Here is a 23,262-nt window from a genome sequence, read left to right on the forward strand (position 1 = left end):
CCCTCCCGCAGTTGATGATCAGTGCAAAAAGGCCGCATTTCATTAGCTTGACCCCAATTAAAGCCACCCAGATGTTCGTCCAACATCTGCTCGCAATGCAACTCGTAAATGCCAAGGAGAACAACGGCGCTGACTCCCAGGGCAGCGCGTAATAGGACGGCGACCTCGCAGTTCGATCCTATGCTCTGCGCGCCGAGGATCGGCAGAAAGGCGCAGGAACCTCAGCTGCGCCATCTCCCGGCCGCCGGCCGCCTAGCCGCTTCTTCCAGATCGCAGGAGGCACCTCCAGAGCCCAGCCTCTTGCGGGGTGGAGCTTCGGAACGCCGCCCCGCGCCCGCTTCCTCCCGTCGGATCGAAGTGGGAGGATCCCGGCAATCCCCATTGCTCCCCTGGTCTCTTTCTGGAAAGAGAGCACAGCTCAGCGCAGCGGCTCCCCGGAGATGGGGCTGGAGTGGCGCGCGCGCGTCGCCGCTGCGTTCTGGCTCCTTTGCGCTGCTGGAGCCGTCGGGGCAGGAAGACCGCCCTCAGGTGCCGCTGGAAAGCTGGGCGGGCAAAAGAGGAAGTTTAGCGGGGTTGGAGGGCGTGATCGTGGAGGGGGCGATCCGAGGCGTCACACGCGGCTGTTGGGGAATGCCCAGAAGCAGAACCTGCCGCTTGCAGATAGATGGGGAGCTGGTAATTCGGGACTGGTACGAGCTTGGGAGCTCGGGATGCTAGCAGTGCCTCTCCACCCCCACCCCCGCAAAAAGAAACCCCAAAACCTGGCTGTCCCTAAAGATATTTTGTACTGAACTGCAACCCCTATCGTTCCTGACCGTTGACGGTGTCCACTGGTGTAGATGGGAGTTGCAGTCCGGTAATTTCTGGAGGGCACCAGGTTGGGAAATCTGCTTGTGAGGAGGTTTCCGGGTGCATCGCTATATGGTGGCTGTTGCAGGGAAAGTGCAAACCAGGTGAGCAGAAGGATCCAGGTCAGTTATTTAATTTCATATTAGCTCAATTGCGAAGATATTTAGGATGGTTTGGAGGTCATCCTCTGAGTGCGCACACACTACGTTGTCATCAGCATACTGAAGCTCTATGGAGGAAGTTACGGTAACCTTACTCTTTCAGCCTGTTCAGATTGAAGAGCTTTCCATCTGTTCGATATATGATTTCTACTCTGGTGGGGAGTTTCCCTTTGACAAAGTGTAGGATCATGGCAATGAAAATGATGAATAGAGTAGGGGCAATAACATAATCCGGTTTAACGCCTGAATGGTTCACTTTGAGAGCCATTGTTATCTGCGATTGTTGCTGTCATATTATCACGGAGGAGCCGAATGGTGTTCACAAATTTATCTGGGCAGTCAAAATTGGCCTCCACAGTCACTTACTTACAGGCTCACTTTTAAAACCGTGTTTATGGAAGACAATCTTACTTGGCTACAAGTGATCACCAAAGAAGAAGAAGAACTCAATTGGCAGAGGTCTTTGTGGGATTTCTGCCTTGTATACCAAAATGACTTGACCTGCTTTGGTTCTCTGCTTGGCCTGGCCCTGGTAACCCCATGCTAAGATGAAATTAGCTTCTGGTTATTAGGTTCTTCTATCCCAATTCCTAATTTGATGCAGTAGTTGCAGGAGTAACCAATATAAAGAATGGAGGCACCTCAATCCCTATAGAAGCTTTTGCCTTGAGCTTCCTTGCACAGTTTTTGTGGATGAGTGCAGATGTGGAGGAGAATGATTATTGGGGTGGTGGTGGTGGTGGTGTTCATTCTTTTTCAAGCCTCTACAAGATAGTCAATGCATATTTCATGTTTTGATCTGCACACAGGCCCGGCTCTAGGTGTAGTCCCGGTGGCGCGGGGCGCCAGGGCGCCGGGCCGGCAGGGGGGGCGCAATGCGGCGAAGCTGTGCTGCGAGGGCGGGGGCGCCGGAGCGATCTCTGCGCCTCAATGCCAGGGCGCCCGACCTGCTTGAGACGGCCCTGTCTGCACACCAGCTGATCTCAGCCCGATCTCTGCAATTCAATATGGGAATACCAAGGGCTGATTTCTATCTTAATTTTTTTAGAGTCTCTGTGCTCCCCCCCCCCCCCGGCAGTCTCAAAGCAGCCTACAAAACAAAGCAATCAGTTTTGGTAAAGAATATAGGTTTATTAAATTTCTCCCTGCCTTCAAACAAAAAGTGCCCAAGGTGGCTTCCAAAAAATGTAGTTAAAAATACAATACAAAATACTTGTTACCAGGAAATGAAATGAAACTTCTGCAAACTTGCTAGATCAAACAATATTACATGATTCCTAAAAGCAAATACAGATGGAATGGGTTACAGGTAGGTAGCTGTGTTGGTCTGCCACCAAAAAATAAATAAAAATAAAATAGAAAAATTCCTTCCAGTAGCACCTTAGAGACCAACTAAGTTTGTCATTAGTATGAGCTTTTGTGTGCATGCACACTTCTTCAGATACAGATGGTATGAGGTGAGCTTCCTTGGCTAATGCATGCAGCAACCTTTTTACCAGGTGTAATCGGGGAACCAGACCTGAATATGCTCAGTCAGCGTATAAAATAAGATAAGATTATAATAATGCTGAAAATGTGTTATTTAAGCTCAGTGCATTACATTGCAATGGCACCATTTATTTCTTCAATCCTTTTGTAAGAATGCCTAAATATCCCTTAAGTTAGTTTGATGGTGTTAATCCCTTTAAAATGGTATTATTGTACATGGGGCATTGATCTGCTGCTAATTTTTCTAACAGGGTTAAGCAGTTAAAATTAGCCACTGATAAGTTCCACTCTGAGGCATTGACTGAAGGTGCTAACACTTTCCTATTAACTCTTTGGCTTTCAAGATGGCATGAACGTCCTTTTCATCATCGCTGACGATCTGCGGCCTGCGTTGGGCTCTTACGGCGACACATTAGTGAGATCTCCCAACATTGATCAGTTGGCTTCGCGCAGTGTTGTGTTCCAAAATGCTTTTGCACAAGTAAGCAATTCAACGTTATGTAAACTTTTACCACTCCCTCTGTTTCTGGTGCTCAGGTTGTGAGTGCCGTCACTTTGTGTAGACAAAATGTCTACTAATTCATGTGTTGGTAATCTCACGTTTCTCTACTGAAGACAATCTGCAGGGCTATTCACAGTTTTCTCCCTTTTTCTTATGGCAAGTACTGACTAATCCCAAAGGATTAGACGTAGTCATGGAGAATGGAGTTATCCAAGGCTGTTCATGATTTATGCTGCAATGTGCCTTCGTACAAACTGGCTGCGCAAAGGAAAATGTGTCACTTGATGCTTAAATATCAGTTCATTGTGATGTCAGGTAGGAAGCCGTCCCTGTCTGTCAAAGTTAGGCCATAGGGTGGGCGGGTAGGGAAGGCAGGGGTCTGGCCTCTCCATGGGATTGGTTCAGAGATGGTTTGCCACTGAATAGCAATTGCTGGAGTGGGAGAGGCTATTACTGTCATGTCCTTGCGGTGTCTTATCAACCAACAAAGCAGGATGTTGGATGTGGCGACAGATCCAGCATGGTTCTTTGTATGTTCCTGCTTCAAACTGATAATGAAAGCCACTTGCTGAGGGACTGCATGCTGTCCTATGAATCTGCTTGCTCAGATTAGTAGTACCAAAGAGCTACATTACACTGAAGTGGACTGTTTGCCCTTAGAACCCAGTGTTGTCCACTCTGACTCACAGCAGCCCTTGGCCTTATTTCATGCCAGTGGCAAATGAAGGAAAAACTGGGAGGAAAAGGGATGGCAGAGAGAAAGAGAGTGAAGCCCTGGCTGCTTATGGTTCTTTCTCCCATTCACAGTCAGCCTCTAGGTTCCAACAGTTTCTCCTTGACAGAACGTGTTCCTCACCAGAAAACAGTTTCTGTGTCCTTTGGCCTTTGCCTGGGCGATCAGGGACTGAACCAAAGACTTCTTGCATTCAAAGCATGTGCTCTGCCAGTGGTCCAGGGTTGCAGGAGGTCAAAGACTTGTTGCTATTTCTGCAGGAGAGTTTCGATGTCTCCAACATCCCTGAGCCACTCAGCATCAAAGGGATGATTTTTGGCCTCTGTCTGCTCCAAAGGGAAGCATTTAAGAACACCAAAAGCACAAGGGGCTTCCATTCCAAGAGAATGGTGAGCAAGTCTTGTTGCATATAATGCAACTTCAAGGAAAGCACAACTTAAGTCACTCTGAAAGAAGCTACTCAAGTCCTCCAAACCATTTGCCTATGCACATGCATAGAAAACAGCTGAAAGACAATGTATGGGATCTGTGTGGATCATTACAATCCACCCCTCATTGTAAAAACTTCATTATATACACTTAGTAGGGGGTGCAGCTGGGGTGGAGCTGCAACTATCATGAGGGGATCCTGCCCTTCTGAATTTGCCACCGCACTATTGTCTACCACTGAGCTATGGCCTTCCTCTCCTTTTCCCCCCAGCAAGCTGTCTGTGCCCCAAGCAGAGTGTCATTCCTCACTGGGCGGAGACCTGACACCACCAGGCTCTATGATTTTCATTCCTACTGGAGGTTGCATGCGGGAAATTATACCACGTTGCCGCAGTACTTCCAGGAAAATGGCTACATCACCCTCTCTGTAGGGAAGGTGTTTCACCCAGGTAAGCTCTGAATTCGAAGGATGAGATCTCTGCAGAAGCAGCTTTTCTGTAAGCCCAGTGGCTTTTAGAATTTGGAGAATTAATTTGAAAGATTCCCCCACCTCACTCCCGGACATTTATGCCGCTGCTTCTGTTTTCAGGGGTTTCATCAAACCATAACGATGACTATCCGTACAGCTGGACCACCCCTGCTTTTCATCCCTCATCCGAAAAATACGAAAACACAAAGGTGAATGGATGCTATGGCTAATTATTTCTGCCATTATTAACTGGGCTGCACTGTTGGTGTGCGTGGTTGATTCGCAGAGATATGGAGGCTACAGTGCTGTGCCTAGTTAATTTGGGAATTATCTTAATTGAACTTAGTGAGAGACTGCCTTCTAAATAGGTGTGTATGGTTTGTGCTGTTGGACAAATCTTGCTCTCAAGGACTTTGTATTCTAAAGCCAGTAGTACAAATTTTTTATTTAAACCAAACTAGACTTTAATTTTTGTTGGCTTTAGCCAACAATAATTTTTTTTTTGATTTATTTATAACCAGCATTCACATACCCATTGTCGCTTGGGAATTCTAAGAAACAAAGAAACATCAGTTCAGTTTCTAAGTCAGTGGTTAAAATCAGTGGTTAAAATCAGATTGAATTGTTCAATCAGCCACCTTGATTTAAAATGGCATCCAGTTGCATCCAAACATACCGGTCGATAAAAAACATCCTTCTCCTTGAACCCAGGAACCATCGTAAAAAAAATGATGACAATATCTTAAGGAGTTCAAATGCATAGCGAACAAACAACTTTCCAAAATATATAGTAGATTTGTTATAGTGTGTTTATCATTTAAATGTTGTACTGTGCATTATCATTTTTAATGGTTTTAAACTACATAGAGAATTCTTGTTATATGTGTGGTATAAAAATGGAAAAAAGGAATGAAATGATAAGTAAGTAAAGAAAAATAATTTGTATTCTGCCTCTCCCTGAAACATAAATTTATGTTCAAAGTAGTATACAAATTCAAGTCTAATCTAACTGTAAAGTAGAAATATGTTGGAATGAGACGAGGATAAGAAGGGGTGTATGTGTACAATTGCAGCTACAGTTATATAAAGTTTGGAGGTAGCTAGGAATGAAAATTAAGAAGATAAGCCAAAGTCCATGGGGAAAGGGTAGATTTTGAGGACGGCTTTGAAGAAAGAGGGGAGATGAGATATATGGGAAGATGACTTTGACAGGTTGCCGGGACATATTTTTGTTTACTCGCGGAACCATTTAGAAAGTCTTCATACATGAGTAGCAGCAGTCAAAGTGGTGTGGGCAGGGGGAGATGAAGGCCCAAAAGACCCTCCCAGCTGCGCAAGCTACCCATAAGCAATTCACCTTGGGGGTGGCTGGTGCCAGACGTTCAACAGGGAACATGCTTACATTCCATGGGAGGACCACTAACAGTGACTCTGCTGAAGACCTAAGGGATGAGGCAGGCATATCAGGGTATCAGGAGATCCTTAAGGTATCCCATTCCCAAGTTGCTAAGGACTTTGTGAATCAATACAATAGGCTTGTGTTGATTTCACTGGGACTTTTTGCCTTGAGATTTGCTTTTGATCCCAGTGCCCCTCTCAGGAGACTGTTTTCTTCTTCTAAAGGTTTGCAGAGGGAAAGATGGAGAACTTCACACCAACCTTATCTGCCCAGTGGATGTTTCAGAGATGCCTGAGGGGACCTTGCCAGATATCCAGAGCACCGAGGAAGCGATTCGTTTATTGAACATTGTGAAGGAAAGTGAGAGCAAGTTCTTCCTTGCTGTTGGGTACCACAAACCCCATATTCCATTCAGGTACCCCCAGGTAAGGAAGCCTGAATAGAAGAGCCTGCCTGAAAGAAATGCACAGTCCTAGACAGTTGTTCTAGATCAATGAAAATCACATGGGGTTTGGCATTTGGTTGGTCAAAAGTGGTTTGGTTGCTTGACCCTCTAGATCAGGCATCCCCAAACTTCCGCCCTCCAGATGTTTTGGCCTACAACTCCCATGATCCCTAGCTAACAGGACCAGTGGTCGGGGAAGATGGGAATTGTAGTCCAAAACATCTGGAGGGCCAAAGTTTGGGGATGCCTGCTCTAGATCCAAGTATGGGAAACTGTGAGTTGGACAACCAATGGTGACTTATCTCTCCCATTTGACCACCCAAATCAATGCTAGTGAAACTAAACGTGCTACTGTTGGCAATGCAACAGGGGAAATTCCTGAAATTTCTACAACTTGTAGAGAGACTATGCCCCTGCAGACAGAGGCAAATAGAATCAGTTGTGCATGTTCTTTTGCACTGCCCCTGGCATCCGACAATTTGATCAGTTGGTTGTTAGTAGCGAGTAGCATGCAGAGGAATGGAAAGTAGCTTTCCTTACCGTGTTTCTCCAAAAATAAGACACTGTCTTATATTTATTTTTCCTTAAAAAAACACAAAAAAACACGGTGGCTTATTTTCAGGGGATGTCTTATTTTTTATATTAAGTATGGTACAGTTTAACCTAAAATGTTAAACCGCCTATCACTATGGCTTATTTTTGGGGTATGACTTATTTTTGGGGTATGGCTTATTTTTGGGGTATGGCCTTTTTTGGGGTATGGCTTATTTTTGGGGTATGGCTTATTTTCGGAGAAACACGGCATGTTTACTCAGGATGGGGATAAGATGGAGATATTAGCTAGGTTTCTGCAACATGAAGTGAGGATCTGTGAATGTAATACAACATTAACTCAAGTGTTAGATGCAGGTTTTGATGAGTGATTTTATGGTATGTGCCAATAAAGGTTTGAGAATTTGAATTTGTGTAGGGAACTGGATCCGGTCAATGGGTTGGATCCTTATCTTCCCCACACCCACAGGGACCAATTTTCATAGGTGGGTGATGCCGTCAGTGGCTCCCATGGGTGGAGTTGCCATCTAGATGGGGTTCTTCAAAGTTCTCCATAGTCACAATACGGCTGCTGCCACATGCCAAACAGTCTGTGGCCTGGTTGTAAGAACCACTGAAGAACAGCACTAGAAAACCTGCAGCCTATTTTTGCTTGCAAGCCTTGAAATGGCTCTCCTGAAATCTCTGCTCCAGGAATTTCTCAAATTATACCCCTTGGAAAACATCACACTGGCCCCAGATCCTGATGTTCCTAAAGGGCTCCCTTCTGTGGCCTACAATCCCTGGACGGACATCAGGCATAGGGAGGATGTTGCAGCACTGAACATCAGCTTCCCTTATGGGCCAATTCCAGAAGACTTCCAGGTAGGTGACGGATTCCCTTTCACTGCACTTAGCTGAAGTGCAAGTCAATGATCTAGCCGTTCTCTGCTCCAGGTTTTGCAGGTCCCTTGGGCAAGGTGCCATCACTTCTCTGAAGTCTCTCAGCCCCACCCACTTCACAGGGTGTCTGTTGTGGGGGAGGAAGAGAAAGGAGATTGTTAGCGCTTTGAGACTCCTTCGGGTAGTGATAAAGCGGGATATCACATCCAAACTACTCTTCTTCTTCTTCTTCTTCTTCTTCTTCTTCTTCTTCTTCTTCCTCCTCCTCTTCCTCCTCCTCTTCCTCTTCCTCTTCCTCTTCCTCTTCCTCTTCCTCATCACTGCTTCCACCTATTTCCTTGCAAGGTATAGAGCTGCTGAGCAAGCAGGCAGCGACACCCACCTCTCCTGTTCACCAGCACGGTTGTCTGGACCAGAGTGAGAAGTAGCGGCTCATGCAGTGCTGGTCAGGAGGAGGCCCAGGCGGGGGGCGTTCTTGTCAGTAGCTCCCTTGCTGGGCTGCTGGCCGAAGCATGCAGATCCTTAGTGCTGGTCCTGGATCTCATTCTTATATGGGAGTAGGGAACTTGGGGAATCCTTAGCTTTTGGGGTTTGCTTTATGGCAGAACATTTTAGACTAGTGAGCACGCTTCAGATTTGGGGGGAATGTGGGCGGCACCAGTCACAAAGTACTGCCATGGTGGCGGCAGCGGTAGGTGGGCATGTGACATAACACCAGACAGGGACCGTGGCATAACACAAAATTAGAGAGACATCCACCCTACAACAGCCTTATGCTTGGCATGGGAAAGTCAGCTACGACCTGGTTGGTTCTTATTTTTTATTTTTTTTATTGAGGATTTTCTTGGTTTATAAAGGTAATGCAGTGTCTCATTTTTCCCCCATTGTTAGAGATCACATAATATTGATCACAAGAACACACAGAGCCTCTGTTGTGATCTAATAATAGAAAAAAGCTCCTTATTACTACTGGGATGGAGCCACTTGTGTCCCTTCCAGATATTGCGGGACTACAACTCCTATCAGCCCCAGCCTGCATGGCCAATGGTGAAGGATGATGGGAACTGTAGTCCAACACCGTTTAGTAGGTCACAACTTCCCCAACCCTGTTATAATAAGTTGGGCAAGTAGGTTGCAAGTAGGTCTTCAGTGTGAAAAATACCCCGAGTCCTTATAGATCAGGGGTGTCAAACTCAAATTCATCGGGGGCCGCATCAGCAGTTTGGTCACCCTCAAAGGGCCGGTTGTATCTGTAGGACTATGTGTCCACTCTTTATTATCATAAATTGTTGTCACTGCATTCAATTATTACTGTTTTTTTGTAATAATGTAAGTAATAACTAGCTCTGAAAGCAGAAACATAGTCAGAATAATGGCAAGTAGATATTCAAATGTACAATTATTGTACAATTTATTGAAAAATGATTTTTGGTAACTGCACTGGGTGGTGGAGGCTCGCTAGGGTTTCATGCAGGACCTTTGCAGAGCTACTAGTACCTGGAGATCTGGGGTCCTTCTGCATGCAGGACAGATGTTCTGCCAGTGAGCCACCACCCTTCACCAAAGGGACTGGCTGAGGTTGACTCACTGGAGCTGCTCTCCTGGTTCCAGGGTTTAAGGGCCAGAAGTATAAAGCAGCATCCTATGTTTCGGGGGAGGGGGAGGGGAGGGGAGGGAGGAAGGAAGGAAGGAAGAAAAGAGGGAGGGGAAGGGAGAGAGGAAGGAAGGAAAGAGGGGAGAGAAAGAAGAGTAGGAAATAAGGAAGGGAATAAAGAAGGAAAGAAAAAGAAAGAGGGAGAGAAGACGGAAAGGGAGAAAGAAGGAAGGAAGTAGAGGGAAAGAAAGAATAAGAATGAGGGAGAGGAAGAAAGATGGGAAGGATAGAAGGAAGGAAGGAAGGAAGGAAGGAAGAGAAAAGAGGGAGCAGGAGGGAGAGAGGAAGGAAAGAGGTGAGAGAAAGAAGAGTAGGAAAGAAGGAATAAAGAAGGAAAGAAAAAGAAAGAGGGAGAGAAGACAGAGATAAAGAAGGAAGGAAGGAGAGGGAAAGAAAGAATAAGAACGAGAGAGGAAGAAAGAGTGCCAGAAAAGAGTGTGAAGGGACCCAGAGGCAAAAAGCATTTCCCGTGCAGCGTGAGGCAGCGGGTGTCCGTTTTAGGAGAAGTGCGTAAAGCCTCAGAGTTGCACGTTCGTGAGGCTGAGCCGCGGCAGGAGGAGGAGGAGGTGAGGCAAGAGGAGGAGGAGGAGGCGGCGGCTTGCCGGGTCGGTGCCCGGCAGCGCTGTGCGGAGAGTCCCGAGCCTCTGGGACGCAGCAGTGCTCTGTAGCACTTTGAATCCTCCTCCTCCTCCACGTGGCTGGGTGCTTTGTCTGTGCTTCAGCAGCAGCAGCCGTTTCCAGGCGCCGAGCCATGGCAGGAGGAGGATTCAAAGTGCTACAGAGCACTGCTGCGTTGCAGAGGCTCGGGCCTCTCCGTGCGGCGCTGCTCCGGCCGCCTTTCTACCCCCCCCCAGCCGCAGCTGTTTGTCGGCACTTTGTCGGCGCGGCGCTTCAGCAGCAAGGTCCCGCTGTTGGGTCCCGTTGGCTGGGGCGCTCGGCGGGCCAAGTGACGAGGTCTGGCGGGTCGGATTTGGCCCCCGGGCCTTGTGTTTGACACCCGTGTTATAGATGCTTAATTGATAGTCCTTATAGATAGTCCTTGGATGCTTTTTTTCTAAAAAAAATTGCAGCGGCAGATTCGTCAAAGCTACTTTGCATCTGTCTCTTATGTGGATACGCTGGTTGGGAGGTTGCTAAGTGCCCTAGATGACCTGGAGCTGTCCCACAACACAATCGTAGTGTTTACTGCAGACCATGGTAAGTCGTGTTGTTGACATATTAATGCAGAGCTTTCCAGACACTGTGTTGTGACACTTTAGTGTGTTGGCTGCAGTGTGTAGCTGTGTTGCATGAATGCTCTTCCTGGGGCTGGAAAATGGCCTATAGGGGGGAAATGGGAGTTCCCAAGGGTTCCTCACCAATCAGGTAAGTGGCCGTTTAACAAGCTTGTTTTTATGGGTTCTGAGATAGTTGCTTGAAAAACCTTAGCATCTGCTTTACCAATGATCATTCGTGTCTCCCTACCCCTCCAACACATAGATGATGCTCTTCCTTCAGTGTTTCTTGATCTTGTCTAGGCTGGTCACTTGGCGAACATGGCGAATGGGCGAAATACAGCAACTTTGATATCGCGACCCGGGTGCCACTGATGTTCTACGTTCCAGGAATGACAGCCCCCACCTCTCACCTGGGAGAGAAGATTTTTCCTTTCATCGATCCCTTCACACAGGTTGCAAGCCCTGTTGCACAAGGTAAATCTTCAGAGTTTAATTAATAATGTAAATATTCGGCCTGCAACATTTAATTGATTATTTGGTTGTCTCATTTTAAAACAAGCGAATCAGCAAACCATTTGGGCAGCTAAGAAGGTGCCCTGCTTAACTGAACACATTACACACATTAATGTTTTAAAATATTTTTTTTCTGCAAAGCACTGTAGGTGTTAAGTGCCATCTTCAGAGGCATTTCACTTCCTTTCACAGGAAGGAATCCCTATTCCGAGATGATGCTTTGTGTTTTGTTTCAAAATTATTATTTTACTTATGCACATTTATGCTTCTTTAATTGTTTTACTTAATGACAACACAACCTTATATGTTTTTCTACTCATCCATAGCTGTTGTGTGTGCCGTTTTAAATACTGGATTTTTTTTTACTGTCCTTCTAAAAGTGTCGTAATTACTCAAAGCAATGCCATATTAAAATCCAGTATTAAAACCTAGCAGAACAGAGCCATAAAAGGCTCACAAAATCCCATAACTACAATCCAAGAGCACTAGCAGCAACACAGTTCAGTTAATGATAGCATATTAAATACCTGGGTTGCTTTTTGAAAAAAATAAAATTTGTTTCAACTTTTTAAATACCACAATGGCACATTGCCAGTATGTAAGCAAAACACATGATACAGAAATGCTTAAACATTTGGACACACACACACACACACCGACTGTTGTTAGTATCTCTTAAAATCCTCCATCCCACCCAATTCCCCCATCCCCAAATGCATTAAAAAAAGGTAAAGGACCCCTGACAGTTAAGTCCAGTCGTGGACGAATCTGGGGTTGCGATGTTCATCTCGCTTTACTGGCCAAGGGAGCCGATGTTTGTCCACAGACAGTTTTTCTGGGTCATGTGGCCAGCATGACCAAGCCGCTTCTGGTGAAACCAGAGCAATGCACGGAAATGCCGTTTACCTTCCCGCTGGAGCGGTACCTATTTATCTACTTGTACTGGCGTGCTTTTGAACTGCTAGGTTGGCAGGAGCTGGGACCGAGCAACGGGAGCTCACCCTGTCGCGGGGATTCGAACCGCTGACCCTCCGATCGGCAAGCCCAAGGCTCAGTGGTTTACACCACAGTGCCACCCTCCCAAATACGTTAGATGACTGGAAAACATGAATGTGACACCAGTAACAATATAAAAGCAACCCTTTAGAAATGGCTTTCCCTTTTCACATCATTATTTGAAGTGAAGTGGCCCAATTTCTAGGAAATTGACATTTCCTCTCTGTTTTGCCTCCCGCTACTATGATCTGTTCAGTTAACTTGCCCAGAATTGCAATGACCCAGGACTGACATAATCACTGAGTTTACTGGACATCCATAATTAGGTCCCTCAGGTTTTTATGGGAATAAGTCTTGTTGTACTTCTGAGCTGAGAGATGCAACTCATTGATTTTTTGCGGAATGCTCAGATAGTAATAGAAACACTTATTCTGCTAGTACTAATTTAGCAGGAGCAAGGCTTACTCCTTAGGCAATAGGCATGGCTTTTATTTCTTTTTGCAGTATTTAATTAATCCAAAGCAGCTGGACGTGATCTGCTGAACTCTTTGGATGCTCTTTGACCTTTCCCTTAATGCTTCCTCCCTCCTCCGATCTAGGCAAACCCAGAGAAATTGTTGAGCTGGTGTCCCTCTTCCCAACGCTTGCTGAGCTCGCTGGATTAAAAATCCTCCCTGTATGTCCCCAGCCTTCATTTCACGTCTCCCTGTGTACTGAGGGGCAAAGCTTGCTGCGTTATTTCCCATCCATCCATGGAGGCCAAGAAAACAACGGCAAAGGAGCGAAGGGCTCGGATCCCCCGGTTGCCTTCAGCCAGTATCCCCGCCCAGGAGACACTCCAGATTGGAACTCTGATCTGCCACTGCTTAAGGACATAAAAGTGATGGGTTATTCCATACGTACTGCTGACTACAGGTGTACGCTGTGGCTTGGGTTCAACCCCAGCAACTTCACGGTGAATCTGAATGACGTCCACGGAGGGGAGCTGTATTTCACAGCGAGTGATCCCAGTCAAGACCATAACAAGTACAGAAGCGTCATGCATGGCTCCTTGGCCAAAAAGCTTTGCAACGTCTTGGAGCGCTGAATTTGGGGTTTGCTTCCTCTTCTGTAAGACATTGCTGCTCATCTAGTAGAAGGCATACAGACATTTGCATTATACGCAAAGACGGGGTCTTCAATTGTAGCTGTCCTTGGAGCCAAATCTGAAATGTGCTGTGTTCTTGTGTACCCCCCCCCCCCAAGTATTCTTAAATTCTTAATAAAGATCCCCCCCTTTACTATGACCATTGAGCTATTGAGTGACATCTTCTCTCAACTCGACTAGTAGTCTTTTAAAGGCATCTAAGCTAGCGGACACCATTTACATTTTATGGCAGTGAATTCTGCAAATCCATCTTTATATTAAAAACTTCTTTCCATAAACACCTTGTATGTCTTTCCTGTCCAAGATTTGATGCCATGTGTGAAGCAGCATTGTAAAGGAGGTGGCAGTAGTAGTAGTAGTAGTAGTAGTAGGGAGGCTTTTATGAAAAGGTAAATAAAACACATGCACACAAACCTTCTTTTCTTTCCCTTGAAAAGGGAAATGGCCCGTCAGTTTCCTTGGGTGACTGAATGCCAGTTGCTGGGGAACGCGAGTGAGGAGGGTCCTGTTGCTCTCAGGTCCTGCTTGTAGGCTTCCCATAGGATGTTGGACTACTGTACAAGGGCCTTTGCCTTGATGCAGAAGGGCTCTCACATTTCTATAACCCCAAGCTCTAGTACAATGGGAGAGTGAAATGAGCCTCTTTCTGTCTGCTTTCTGTGGTGCACACCTTGCATAGTTTTATAAAACACTCTCGTGTCATCTTTCCTGGTCACTTTTAAAAAACACACACACACACACACGAAACGGCCAGTGCTTTAACCTATTCATGTAAGGAAGGTGTTCCAGTAAGGTGTTCCTATTCATGTAAGGAAGGTGTTCATGTAAGGAAGGTGTTCCAGAAGCTAACACTTTTCTTATGAATGGGACCTGCAATAAAATGTTGCAGCATGGCATGCTTCTGGTCAGGGTCTAGCGGACCACACCTTCTATCAGGACACTCCAATACATTTCCCCCTGTCCACCCCCATATTTAGCATTCTGTGCCTCCTGAGTTTGCTGGGGGTTTTTTTGGAGGGGGTTCTCTTTAGTTTTTTCTATGACTTTTTTGCTACAAATATAGGGTTCCCCCAAACCCATTGATTCCTGCTCCTTGTGTGTGCTTTCATTTTGGCTACTGTTAGTTTTTTTAGGGGGGGGACGGGCATGGCAAAAGTCCCAGGATACGTTCCATCTCAGAGAAAAAGCATTCCAGTCAAAACCATGCACAATGTACATGTACGGTATCTTTGCTCACTGAGTTCTGTTCCACACCTGGGTCTCGAAGGCTCCATTTGCAGATGAAATACAAACCAAGGGTAGTCCATGAACTGTGTTCAAATACAGGAGCGAGATACATCAAGCTCCCCCTCTTTTCTAGAGAGAACTAATCACACACCCTTTGTGCAGTAGCCTTGATGGCTCCAAGACATTCCAGGTAAGTAAGCTGGGGAGTCGGCCCAATATATGGGGAAGCAACCTGTAGAGTCTGTTTGATATTTACCCTCAGACAAATAAGTTGCTTGGGGATATTGATATCGTTCTGGGCACATCTGATTCTGGGCTCGTCTCTAGCTGTTCAAGGCCCACGAGTTGTTTGCTTTAGGACTGAACCCCACCTTAGACTTGGGGCTGCCCTTTAGGACTTGGATGCACCCTTTTTGAAAAGCATCCACAGACCTTCCCTCTAACTTCTCGGTTCCACTGAAATCTCATCTCCTTTCTGTAGTAGTAGTACTACTTGTGGGGCATCCGTCTGTCTCGAGAGGCAATAGAGTATGCCATGGGCAGCGTTTGCCCAATATCAACTACCTGTTTGCACTGGCTCACGATCGGTCTTTCTTGGTGGTGGTTCCCTATGTGTAAAATGCCCTCCCTGGTAAGATACGCCTGTCTCCACTTTATTAATTTCTGGAGGAATTCAAACACTACCTTGTTTACCTGCGTATTTGATGATGGAAAGTTTCTGTTTGGAGCAACCTTGACATTATTAGCTGTGATTGTTTTTGTTTTTATTGTATTGTTTTATGGCTCCTTTGGGAGGAAGGGTGCTGTATATCAGGCACCCCCAAACTGTGGCCCTCCAGATGTTTTGGCCTACAACTCCCATGATCCCTAGCTAAGATGACCAGTGTTCAGGGATGATGGGAATTGCAGTCCAAAACATCTGGAGGGCCGAAGTTTGGGGATGCCTGCTGTATATAATCTGAAATAATAGCAAATATTGTTAATAATACTTATGCACAGAACTTCATCTTCACCCCCAGGAAAGTGGTGCTTGTTTGCTTCTCGGGGGGTTCCTCTTCTGTTTGGTTACGACTAATGTTCTGTACACAACAGCCCATAAAGAAATGCTAAAGGCATAAGTGATGCCATTAATTTGAGTTTTAAGCTTCAGGAAGGCTGAAGTGGCTGGTTTGGCCTTTTCAAATCCTGAATTCACTGAAGAGGAAGCAGGAATGGTTATGGTACCGTTCAGTTCTAAGACACATGAAGCTCAGCCCTCTTGCATGCTCATTCTGAAATCGAAGTCCAGCTGTGCTCAACAGTACTTACTCCCAAGTAAGTACGCAAAAAGAACTGCAGCTTTGGGGTTTAACCCAGGGAGGAGGAATTTCCCAGACTCTGTGGGACTTTGCTCCCATTGGCCTCATGCCACTGCTGATGGAAGTCCGACATTTGGAGGACCCCACGTTCCTCCCTAGTTTAGCCCCGCAGTACTGCTGAATTCTCTGCCCATGGAGGATAGGGCTACATATAACTGTGAGGTACAATAGTTAATAAGAACTTCTAGGTTCAGAGGCAGTGTGTGTAAACACACACATACAAAAGTCTGCTGCCTTCATGCCTTGCTTGTGGGCTTCCCAGAAGCAGCTGCCTGGTCATTGTGATAAACAGGATATTGGAATGAATAGACTTTGGGTCTCCACAAATAGGGGTGGCTCGTACGTTTTAATTTGTTGGTGAGGACCAGCCAGATTTTCTGGGAGTGGCTGCAATCTCTGCAAGGGTTTTCATGAGAACACCAGATCATAAGATGACCAAATGGCCCCTCTAGTCCAGCATCCTGTTCTCACCAAGCAATGCCTTTTGGGAAGTCTGCAAGCAGAGATCCCTTTCCTGCTGTTTCCAATAACCGGTATCCAGATTCATGCTGCCTTCAATTGCAGACATTTCATTCCTTGGAGGCGCTGCTTTGCTTCACTGAAGTCCTAACGTGGACACCCTTGTGCTTAATTTCATCGAGATTTGTATTTCTGTAACTGGATTTGATTCACAAAGGAACATGAAGAAATGCGATTCTCCACCAGAGGACAGCAGCCCCTCAGCACATAATTCAGATGATGGTTTTCACTACCTTTAATACGGTGAGCAAAAAAAGCATTTTTTCTCCTCAAACCTCTGTTTTCTCAAGGTAGGTTCATGTATACAACAACCATCCCTGACCAGGTGCCTTCTAGTTGTTTTGAGCTACAAATGCTACTATTCCTGATCATTAGCCATGATTGCTGGGACCATGGGATTGAGGGCACCTGAAACACCAGGAAGGTACCAAGTTAGAGAAGGCTGATGTCTAAGCAACTGCCTGGTTGTTTGTAGCATGGGACTAAGGAACCTGTTATCCTCCAGATCAGGCATCCCCAAACTGCGGCCCTCCAGATGTTTTGGCCTACAACTCCCATGATCCCTAGCTAACAGGACCAGTGGTCGGGGAAGATGAGAATTGTAGTCCAAAACATCTGGAGGGCCGAAGTTTGGGGATACCTGCTCCAGATGATTGTCAGACCACGATTCCCATCATCCCTGTCCATTGACCACACTGACTGAGGCTGTTTGGAGTTTGAGTTCAGGCTGCAGGTTTCATCCCATATGGGGCAGCTTCATATTCCTGCATATTCTTACATTGCAGGGGGTTGGGCTAGTAGATGGTCCTTGGGGTCCCTTCCAACTCTATGCAACACCTGGAGGGCCACAACCCCCCCCCCCACTTTACTGTATATAACAAGTGACAAAATTCATCCAGGTGATCATACAAGAAAATGTTTATAAAGCGGAAGAGAGCTTGTGCTCTCTCCCTTTTGGGCCATTAATGTACTGCAGCTGCATAACATAACAAATGTAACTCACAATAAAAGTAATGATACCATTTGAGTACACACAGTGTTATCACCATCATTATCACCATTATCACTGTTATTATCTTTATTATCTGAAACTCCCAGCCGTCTCTCCTGTTTCTCCCACAGAGCCAGAGTCAGCCTCCAAATATCTTGCCTGCATTTCCAGCCATTTGCAAGAGTGTCTTTAGGCAGAGAAAATTCAGATAAATGGGATTTGCTGCTGCATTGTCCTTATTTGTTTTACAGAGATCCACCCTCTGTCTTGGTTTCATGCTTCAGACTTTGCAGCCAAGGGACCATCTCTGCCTGAAGGTGTTGAGCTCAGGGTATATCACATTTTATCCTCAAAACAACCTTGTGAGGTTGGTCAGAGTAAGAGCTATGTAGGGTAGCTATATATACACTAGCAGTGAGAAAGATAATGGCCTGCTTTGAACAACAACAACAACAACAACAACAACAACAACAACAACAACAACAAACCCATTATGGTACTGACTGTCAAGGGATTTTTAAAATCTAAATGATTACAGTGGTACCTTGCAAGACGAATGCCTCGCGCAACGAAAAATTCACAAGACGAAAGCATTTTTTGATGTTTTTGCTGACTCGCAAGACGAAGTTTTCTATGGCCACGCTTCGCAAGACGAAGTTTTTCAGCGGTTTTGTTTTGCTGCGGCAAACTGTACTTCACAAGATGAAATTACCACAAGACGAAGCGACTCGCGGAACAAATTACTTTCGTCTTGCGAGGCACCACTGTATTGGGAATTTATAGTGTGAGGTTTTGATGATTTGCAGTTCTGAAAACGTATAGAATTATAGAACTGTAGAGTTGGATGGGACCCCAAGGGTCATCTAGTCCAGCCCCCTGCAATGCAGGAATCTTTTGCCCAACATGGGGCTCAAACCATGACCCTGAGATTAAAATTCTCATATGGTCTACCAACTGAGTTATATAGGTTAAACTTAAATTTGGATTGTCTTGTTTGGTTTTTGTGATTAATAAAAACATTGACTGGGTTAGACTAAGAGAAAGTAACTGATTATTTGGAACCCATGTCTTAATCCCTCTCCATATTTAACACATGCTGTTGGTTGCCGCTTTGATTTCATGTGTCCTAAGATTTCCACAAACCATCTGGCAACTGTGCTAACTTCTGCTTATTCCTCCTGGTAGTTTACACAGCAGAGTTTTGCAGGCAGAATCACAGGGTCAGAGTGAGAAACTGAAGCCAACTAATGAAAAAAAATATGCACAGAAAAGGATCTTGCACCTACGTATTTATAAAAATCCTGATCTGTTTATGAGTCACTCTGTACTGTTGCCACTTTGATGTGTTTCGGGTGCCAAGCCGCTTTGTATAAAATGAAGTTCTGTGTTTACTCATTCACTATAATAGGGGATCTAAAACAGTACCCCCTCCCCACTTTTGGCCAAAGTGGGTGGAATTTACTGGCACAGGATCCTCTCCAGAGTGGACTGAGCCTGACAAATTGCAGACAAATAGATCCAGTGGTTGTTTTTTTTAATTGGGGAAGTAAAAGGGATTTACTTTTCTCTATTTTCTCTTCAGTATTCTGCAGGCAGCGTTTTGGACAGGCTCACATGGACACAGAGAAGCACAGAGATATACAGCAAACACAGCACAGAAACACAGGAATCTGACTCAGGAAGCAGTGTGCATTTACTGTACTGACATTGTGATTTGACCTGGGAGACACCCTCACAAACAACAAACAAACTGTTTACCTTGTTATGTGACCCACACACATATCCAGTAGGAACTCCTTTTTTTTTTTACTTTGGGTGGTAGCTGATGCCAATCCTACTCAGAGTAGACTCACATAAATTAATAGACATGATTAACTCATGTGCATTAATTTCAGCAGGTCTGCCTTGAGTAGTGCTAACGTGGGCTGAAGTCTTTTGCCATGTCTCCCACAACACGGGATGTGCTTGTAACCACTTCACCCAGGAGTAGAAGGATTCTCAAGTTTTGGAGCACTGCTGCTGTCGCATGTTCATTAATAGGAACTTCTTCCTTTTCTTCTTGTTTCCCCAGAAAGAAATAATTTTTAAAAACGTGGTCAGGAAGGATGGAAGTTTGAGCGTGGCAGCGTTCCAGCTCTGCCTGTGCCGTGGTAAGCAACGTATTCTTCAGGTCAAGATGGTCTGCAATAACAAACAAGGCAGCACAGTGAGAGCAATAAAAGCAGACAGCTTGGAGAGAGAGAGAGAGAGCAGGAGAGGGAGAGAAATGCAAAGCAAGTGTCATAAAATAAATGAGATGCTGCCATTGACCCTCTTCCCCAGGACGGCTTTGCAACAGCTGGAGCGCAAGGCATACGTCTGCATCAGCAGGATATGCTACCTGTCTGGCAGGTTAGGAACAGCTACACTGGAGACTCTTGAGTTAAGCGGGAGGCAAAGGCAAAGGCAAAAAAGAAAAAAAAGTAAGAGTCAACAAACAGGCTTCAGTTAATAAAAAAGCAGCATGTGAGTGAGATGAGCTCCAATCTCTGCTTTCTGAAATCACAGTAGCTCTTCTATTCTTTCCTGTGTAAAACAAAAACGAAAAAAACCCAACATGTCCAAGATTGATTGCCCTGCCCCTTTGAGCTTGCTTTTTAAATAAAATAAATAAATTATTGTTCCTCTAACAGAGGGGTCTTGGATGTGGCAGAGGATGCTGCTGCTTTTAGAGTTCTGGGACATTTTTTACAGCTTGCAAGCTGTAGTTAGGGCTTTATTATATGCCTGCTGTTCATCCTGGCACGACTTACATGAAAAATGCAGCTGTAGCTCCTTTTTAAATAAATAAATAGAAAATCTTTTTTTCTGTGTGGGATAGGCAGAGTGTTTTAAATCAATAGCGCCTGTTTGTGTGGACCTTGCAGTGTAAACTCACGAAGGAGTTGAAATATCGTGGAGTTGGTGGTGGACAAAGTGGGACTCCCACCACACAAGCCTGCACTTGTTACTGTAAAGAGCAGAAGAAGATTGGATTGGATTAAGAGGATTAAGAGTGCAATCCTACACTTGGATCATAGTCAGGCCAATGGCCCATCTAGTCCAGCATTCTGTTCCAGATGCCTGTGGAAAACCTGCAATCAGGATCCGAGCACAACATTCTGGGCATGCAGGACTGGTGCATAAGTGTGGAATAAGCGATGGCATTGCCAATTCCTTTGTGGGGCTCTCTCTGCATGCCAGGGATTACTTATTCGTCCACTCTGGATGCATTCAGTGTATTTCATTCCCCTGCACTTTAAAATTAGTTTGATCTTCTGCCAAGGGAATGGCTTCCCCTCTTGAATATTCCACAGCAAGACGGATGTGATCCTGTGCGCAGGGGAAACCTTCATTACGAGGAGCTGTGGGAAACGTGTGGCTTTGCCTTTGCCGCCTCCATTGGAACCTTGTTTCAGAAACGTAATCAAGGGCAGGGATGAGGAAGACAAACAGATTAGCTGATTGAACTGGATGGTCTAATCATTTTCTCATCACTGGCTTTCGGTTCCTCTTTGCTATAATAGGATTAGCGTGTGTTCAGGCTATTGATCATTGCGGAAGTTTGGTCAGGAGGAAAGCCTGTGATGGTTTTTGTTTAAAATGCGTCCTGAATAGGCTGCCGCTTCCATCTTCTGTACGATCTGGAGCGTCCCATCTTCAGTTTGCCACCACCAGTTAGAAAACAGGGTGGGGAGGTGGGGGAGGAACCTGTGGCCTCCCAGATGTGCTTGGGTCCCAACTCTCATCAATCCCATCCAGTGTAGCCAATGGCCAAGGGTGATTGGATTTGCAGCCCAACCACCACCCCATTGCTGTGCTAAACAAACCTTAAGTAGTAGCAAGGCTAGGAAAGTGGTCTTGGAGAGCGGAAGGCGATCATAGTAGACAGTCCAGTGGCCAAAGGCCTTAGGTTAAGTCAGTCTATTGGGCCATCCAGCTCAGAACTGTCTACTCTGGGGGGTTGTCAACATGGTGTGCCTTCACTCCTATGATGAGCAGGGTCTTTTGTTCCTCTCCAAGCCATACTACTTGAGACCCATTTTTAAACAAAAGGCAAGAGGTACTTCCAATGAAACAAGCCAGTGCTCAAGATTCCAGCCAGCCAGTGAGCCAAGTCCTTTCCCAAGAAACTCCACTCCATCCATCTCTCTCCACCCAGCTTCCTATCGAGCCCAACAACAGTCAGTCAACATTCTGCTGCCACTGAGCATGCTCCAGTTGTTTAGGAGTCTCCCAGGCCTGTCACATGACTGGGTGGTGCCTTTTTTGCTGCATAAATAATGGCACCTACACCCTGAACATCAGGGGGGGGGAATGGGAAAGGTGCCAGGAATTGAAACTGGGACATTTTACATGCAGAGCAGATGCCCACAAGATTGAGCTGTGTGGGTTCTTATAGCATCCTATGCAGTGCAAAATCAGTTGCAAAACCAGACCTGCTTTTAATTTTTAAAAGTTGTCTCTTTCTTCTCTTTCTCCCTCTACTTTCCCTCTCCTGCCCCCTACCCCCTCTCATTAGCCTCCATCAGACTGCAAGTCCTGAGCTAAAAAAGTCACATGTTGTAGCTAGTGGCCTTGGATGTGTACAACCAGGGGTGGGTTTGGGGCTGTGCGAGTGGTGCACACCCACTGGGCTCTGAGCTGAGAGGGTGCCCTCTTTCGGCCTTGCACATGGTAAAACCACTGTGTAAAACCACCCTCTATGCTCATCAAAAGACGTATCTAGTCTGTTCAACTGATGGAATGTGTACAAGCGGGCTTCACCACAGAATAACATTTATTTATTAAATTAATCATTATTTGTTTAATTAGCTTTTATATGCTTTTATAGTGTTTTAATTGATTTTAGACTGTATTTTTTGTTTTAATGGATATTTTCTATTGCACATAGCATACGCCACTTGGATATTTTTTAAAAATATCAGGTGGTTTAGAAGTGCTTTGAAATGAATAAACAAGCTAAATAAAATGGAATATAGTTTAATGGTGACGCCATATATAGGAGCAGCATACCATTGAACCCCCCAGATGCTGAGGAAAAACAGTCACCTATTGTGAGGTATTAGACAGGAATGTGGCTGTTTGCTGCTGGAAACAGAACTCTGGGCTGATGGTGATATTCCCATAAATCAAGTCATATTCATTTCCATGACCCTTTTCTTCAATTAACATACCCAGAATAGGGTGCACAGCTAAATACAAAGATGTGAATGTTCCATAACAACATGCCAAGTTTATGACACAATAAATAATAAAAAGTAACAAAATCACAAATCCGCAATTGGCCACGAAGCTCACTGGGTGACTTTGGGCCAGCCGCTGCTTCTCAGCCTAACCTACCTCACAGGGTTGTTGTGGGGATTAAATGAGAAAGTGTGTGGGGGGGAGGGAGAGAACCATGCACGGCGCCTTGACCTCCTTGTAGAAAATGCGTGGGATATAAATGCAATGAATGACTAATGATAAATAAATTGCAAGTCGCAAAATAATTAAACTAACAGAATCTTCTTGCACATCCTGTACAGGTCATTGAGGGTGCTGGGGATTCGTAGCTGTGTGAAGACAGAACTACAGTTCTTTGAGGGAATCTGTGTGCTCTAAACCAGTGGTGTCCAAACTTTTTTCAAAGAGGGCCAGATTTGATAAAGTGTTGACCTTTTTTAGGATTGAAGTTGTTGAGCTTCTTCTATGATTGAGGTTTGAGGTTGTT

The 23,262-nt window shown here is 45.4% G+C and overlaps 1 protein-coding gene across 2 annotated transcripts; it reads left to right on the forward strand.

Moving 5' to 3' along the window:
• Positions 1–323: 323 nt before the first annotated feature.
• On the forward strand, positions 324–13,727 carry IDS (iduronate 2-sulfatase). Of its 2 annotated transcripts, none has more exons than XM_035113760.2 (9): positions 324–528; positions 2,843–2,979; positions 4,434–4,611; positions 4,752–4,840; positions 6,255–6,455; positions 7,721–7,891; positions 10,634–10,760; positions 11,081–11,254; positions 12,889–13,727. In XM_035113760.2, the coding sequence occupies exons 1-9, from the start codon at positions 441–443 to the stop codon at positions 13,374–13,376; spliced, it is 1,653 nt and encodes a 550-aa protein (XP_034969651.2). In that variant the 5' UTR covers positions 324–440; the 3' UTR covers positions 13,377–13,727. The 2 variants fall into 2 exon arrangements, with proteins under 2 accessions (XP_034969651.2, XP_060126185.1); XM_060270202.1 differs by lacking the exon at positions 324–528 and adding an exon at positions 566–953.
• Positions 13,728–23,262: the final 9,535 nt, after the last annotated feature.

This window comes from Zootoca vivipara, chromosome Z (genome assembly GCF_963506605.1).
Source record: "Zootoca vivipara chromosome Z, rZooViv1.1, whole genome shotgun sequence".
Lineage (NCBI taxonomy): Eukaryota > Metazoa > Chordata > Lepidosauria > Squamata > Lacertidae > Zootoca > Zootoca vivipara.

Coding starts and splice junctions, on each gene's coding strand:
- IDS (XM_035113760.2), top strand. CDS start 441: ATGGGGCTGGAGTGGCGCGCGCGCGTCGCCGCTGCGTTCTGGCTCCTT. Junction 4,612..4,751: donor AGGGAAGGTGTTTCACCCAG/GTAAGCTCTGAA, acceptor TTCTGTTTTCAG/GGGTTTCATCAAACCATAAC. Junction 4,841..6,254: donor AAAAATACGAAAACACAAAG/GTGAATGGATGC, acceptor CTTCTTCTAAAG/GTTTGCAGAGGGAAAGATGG.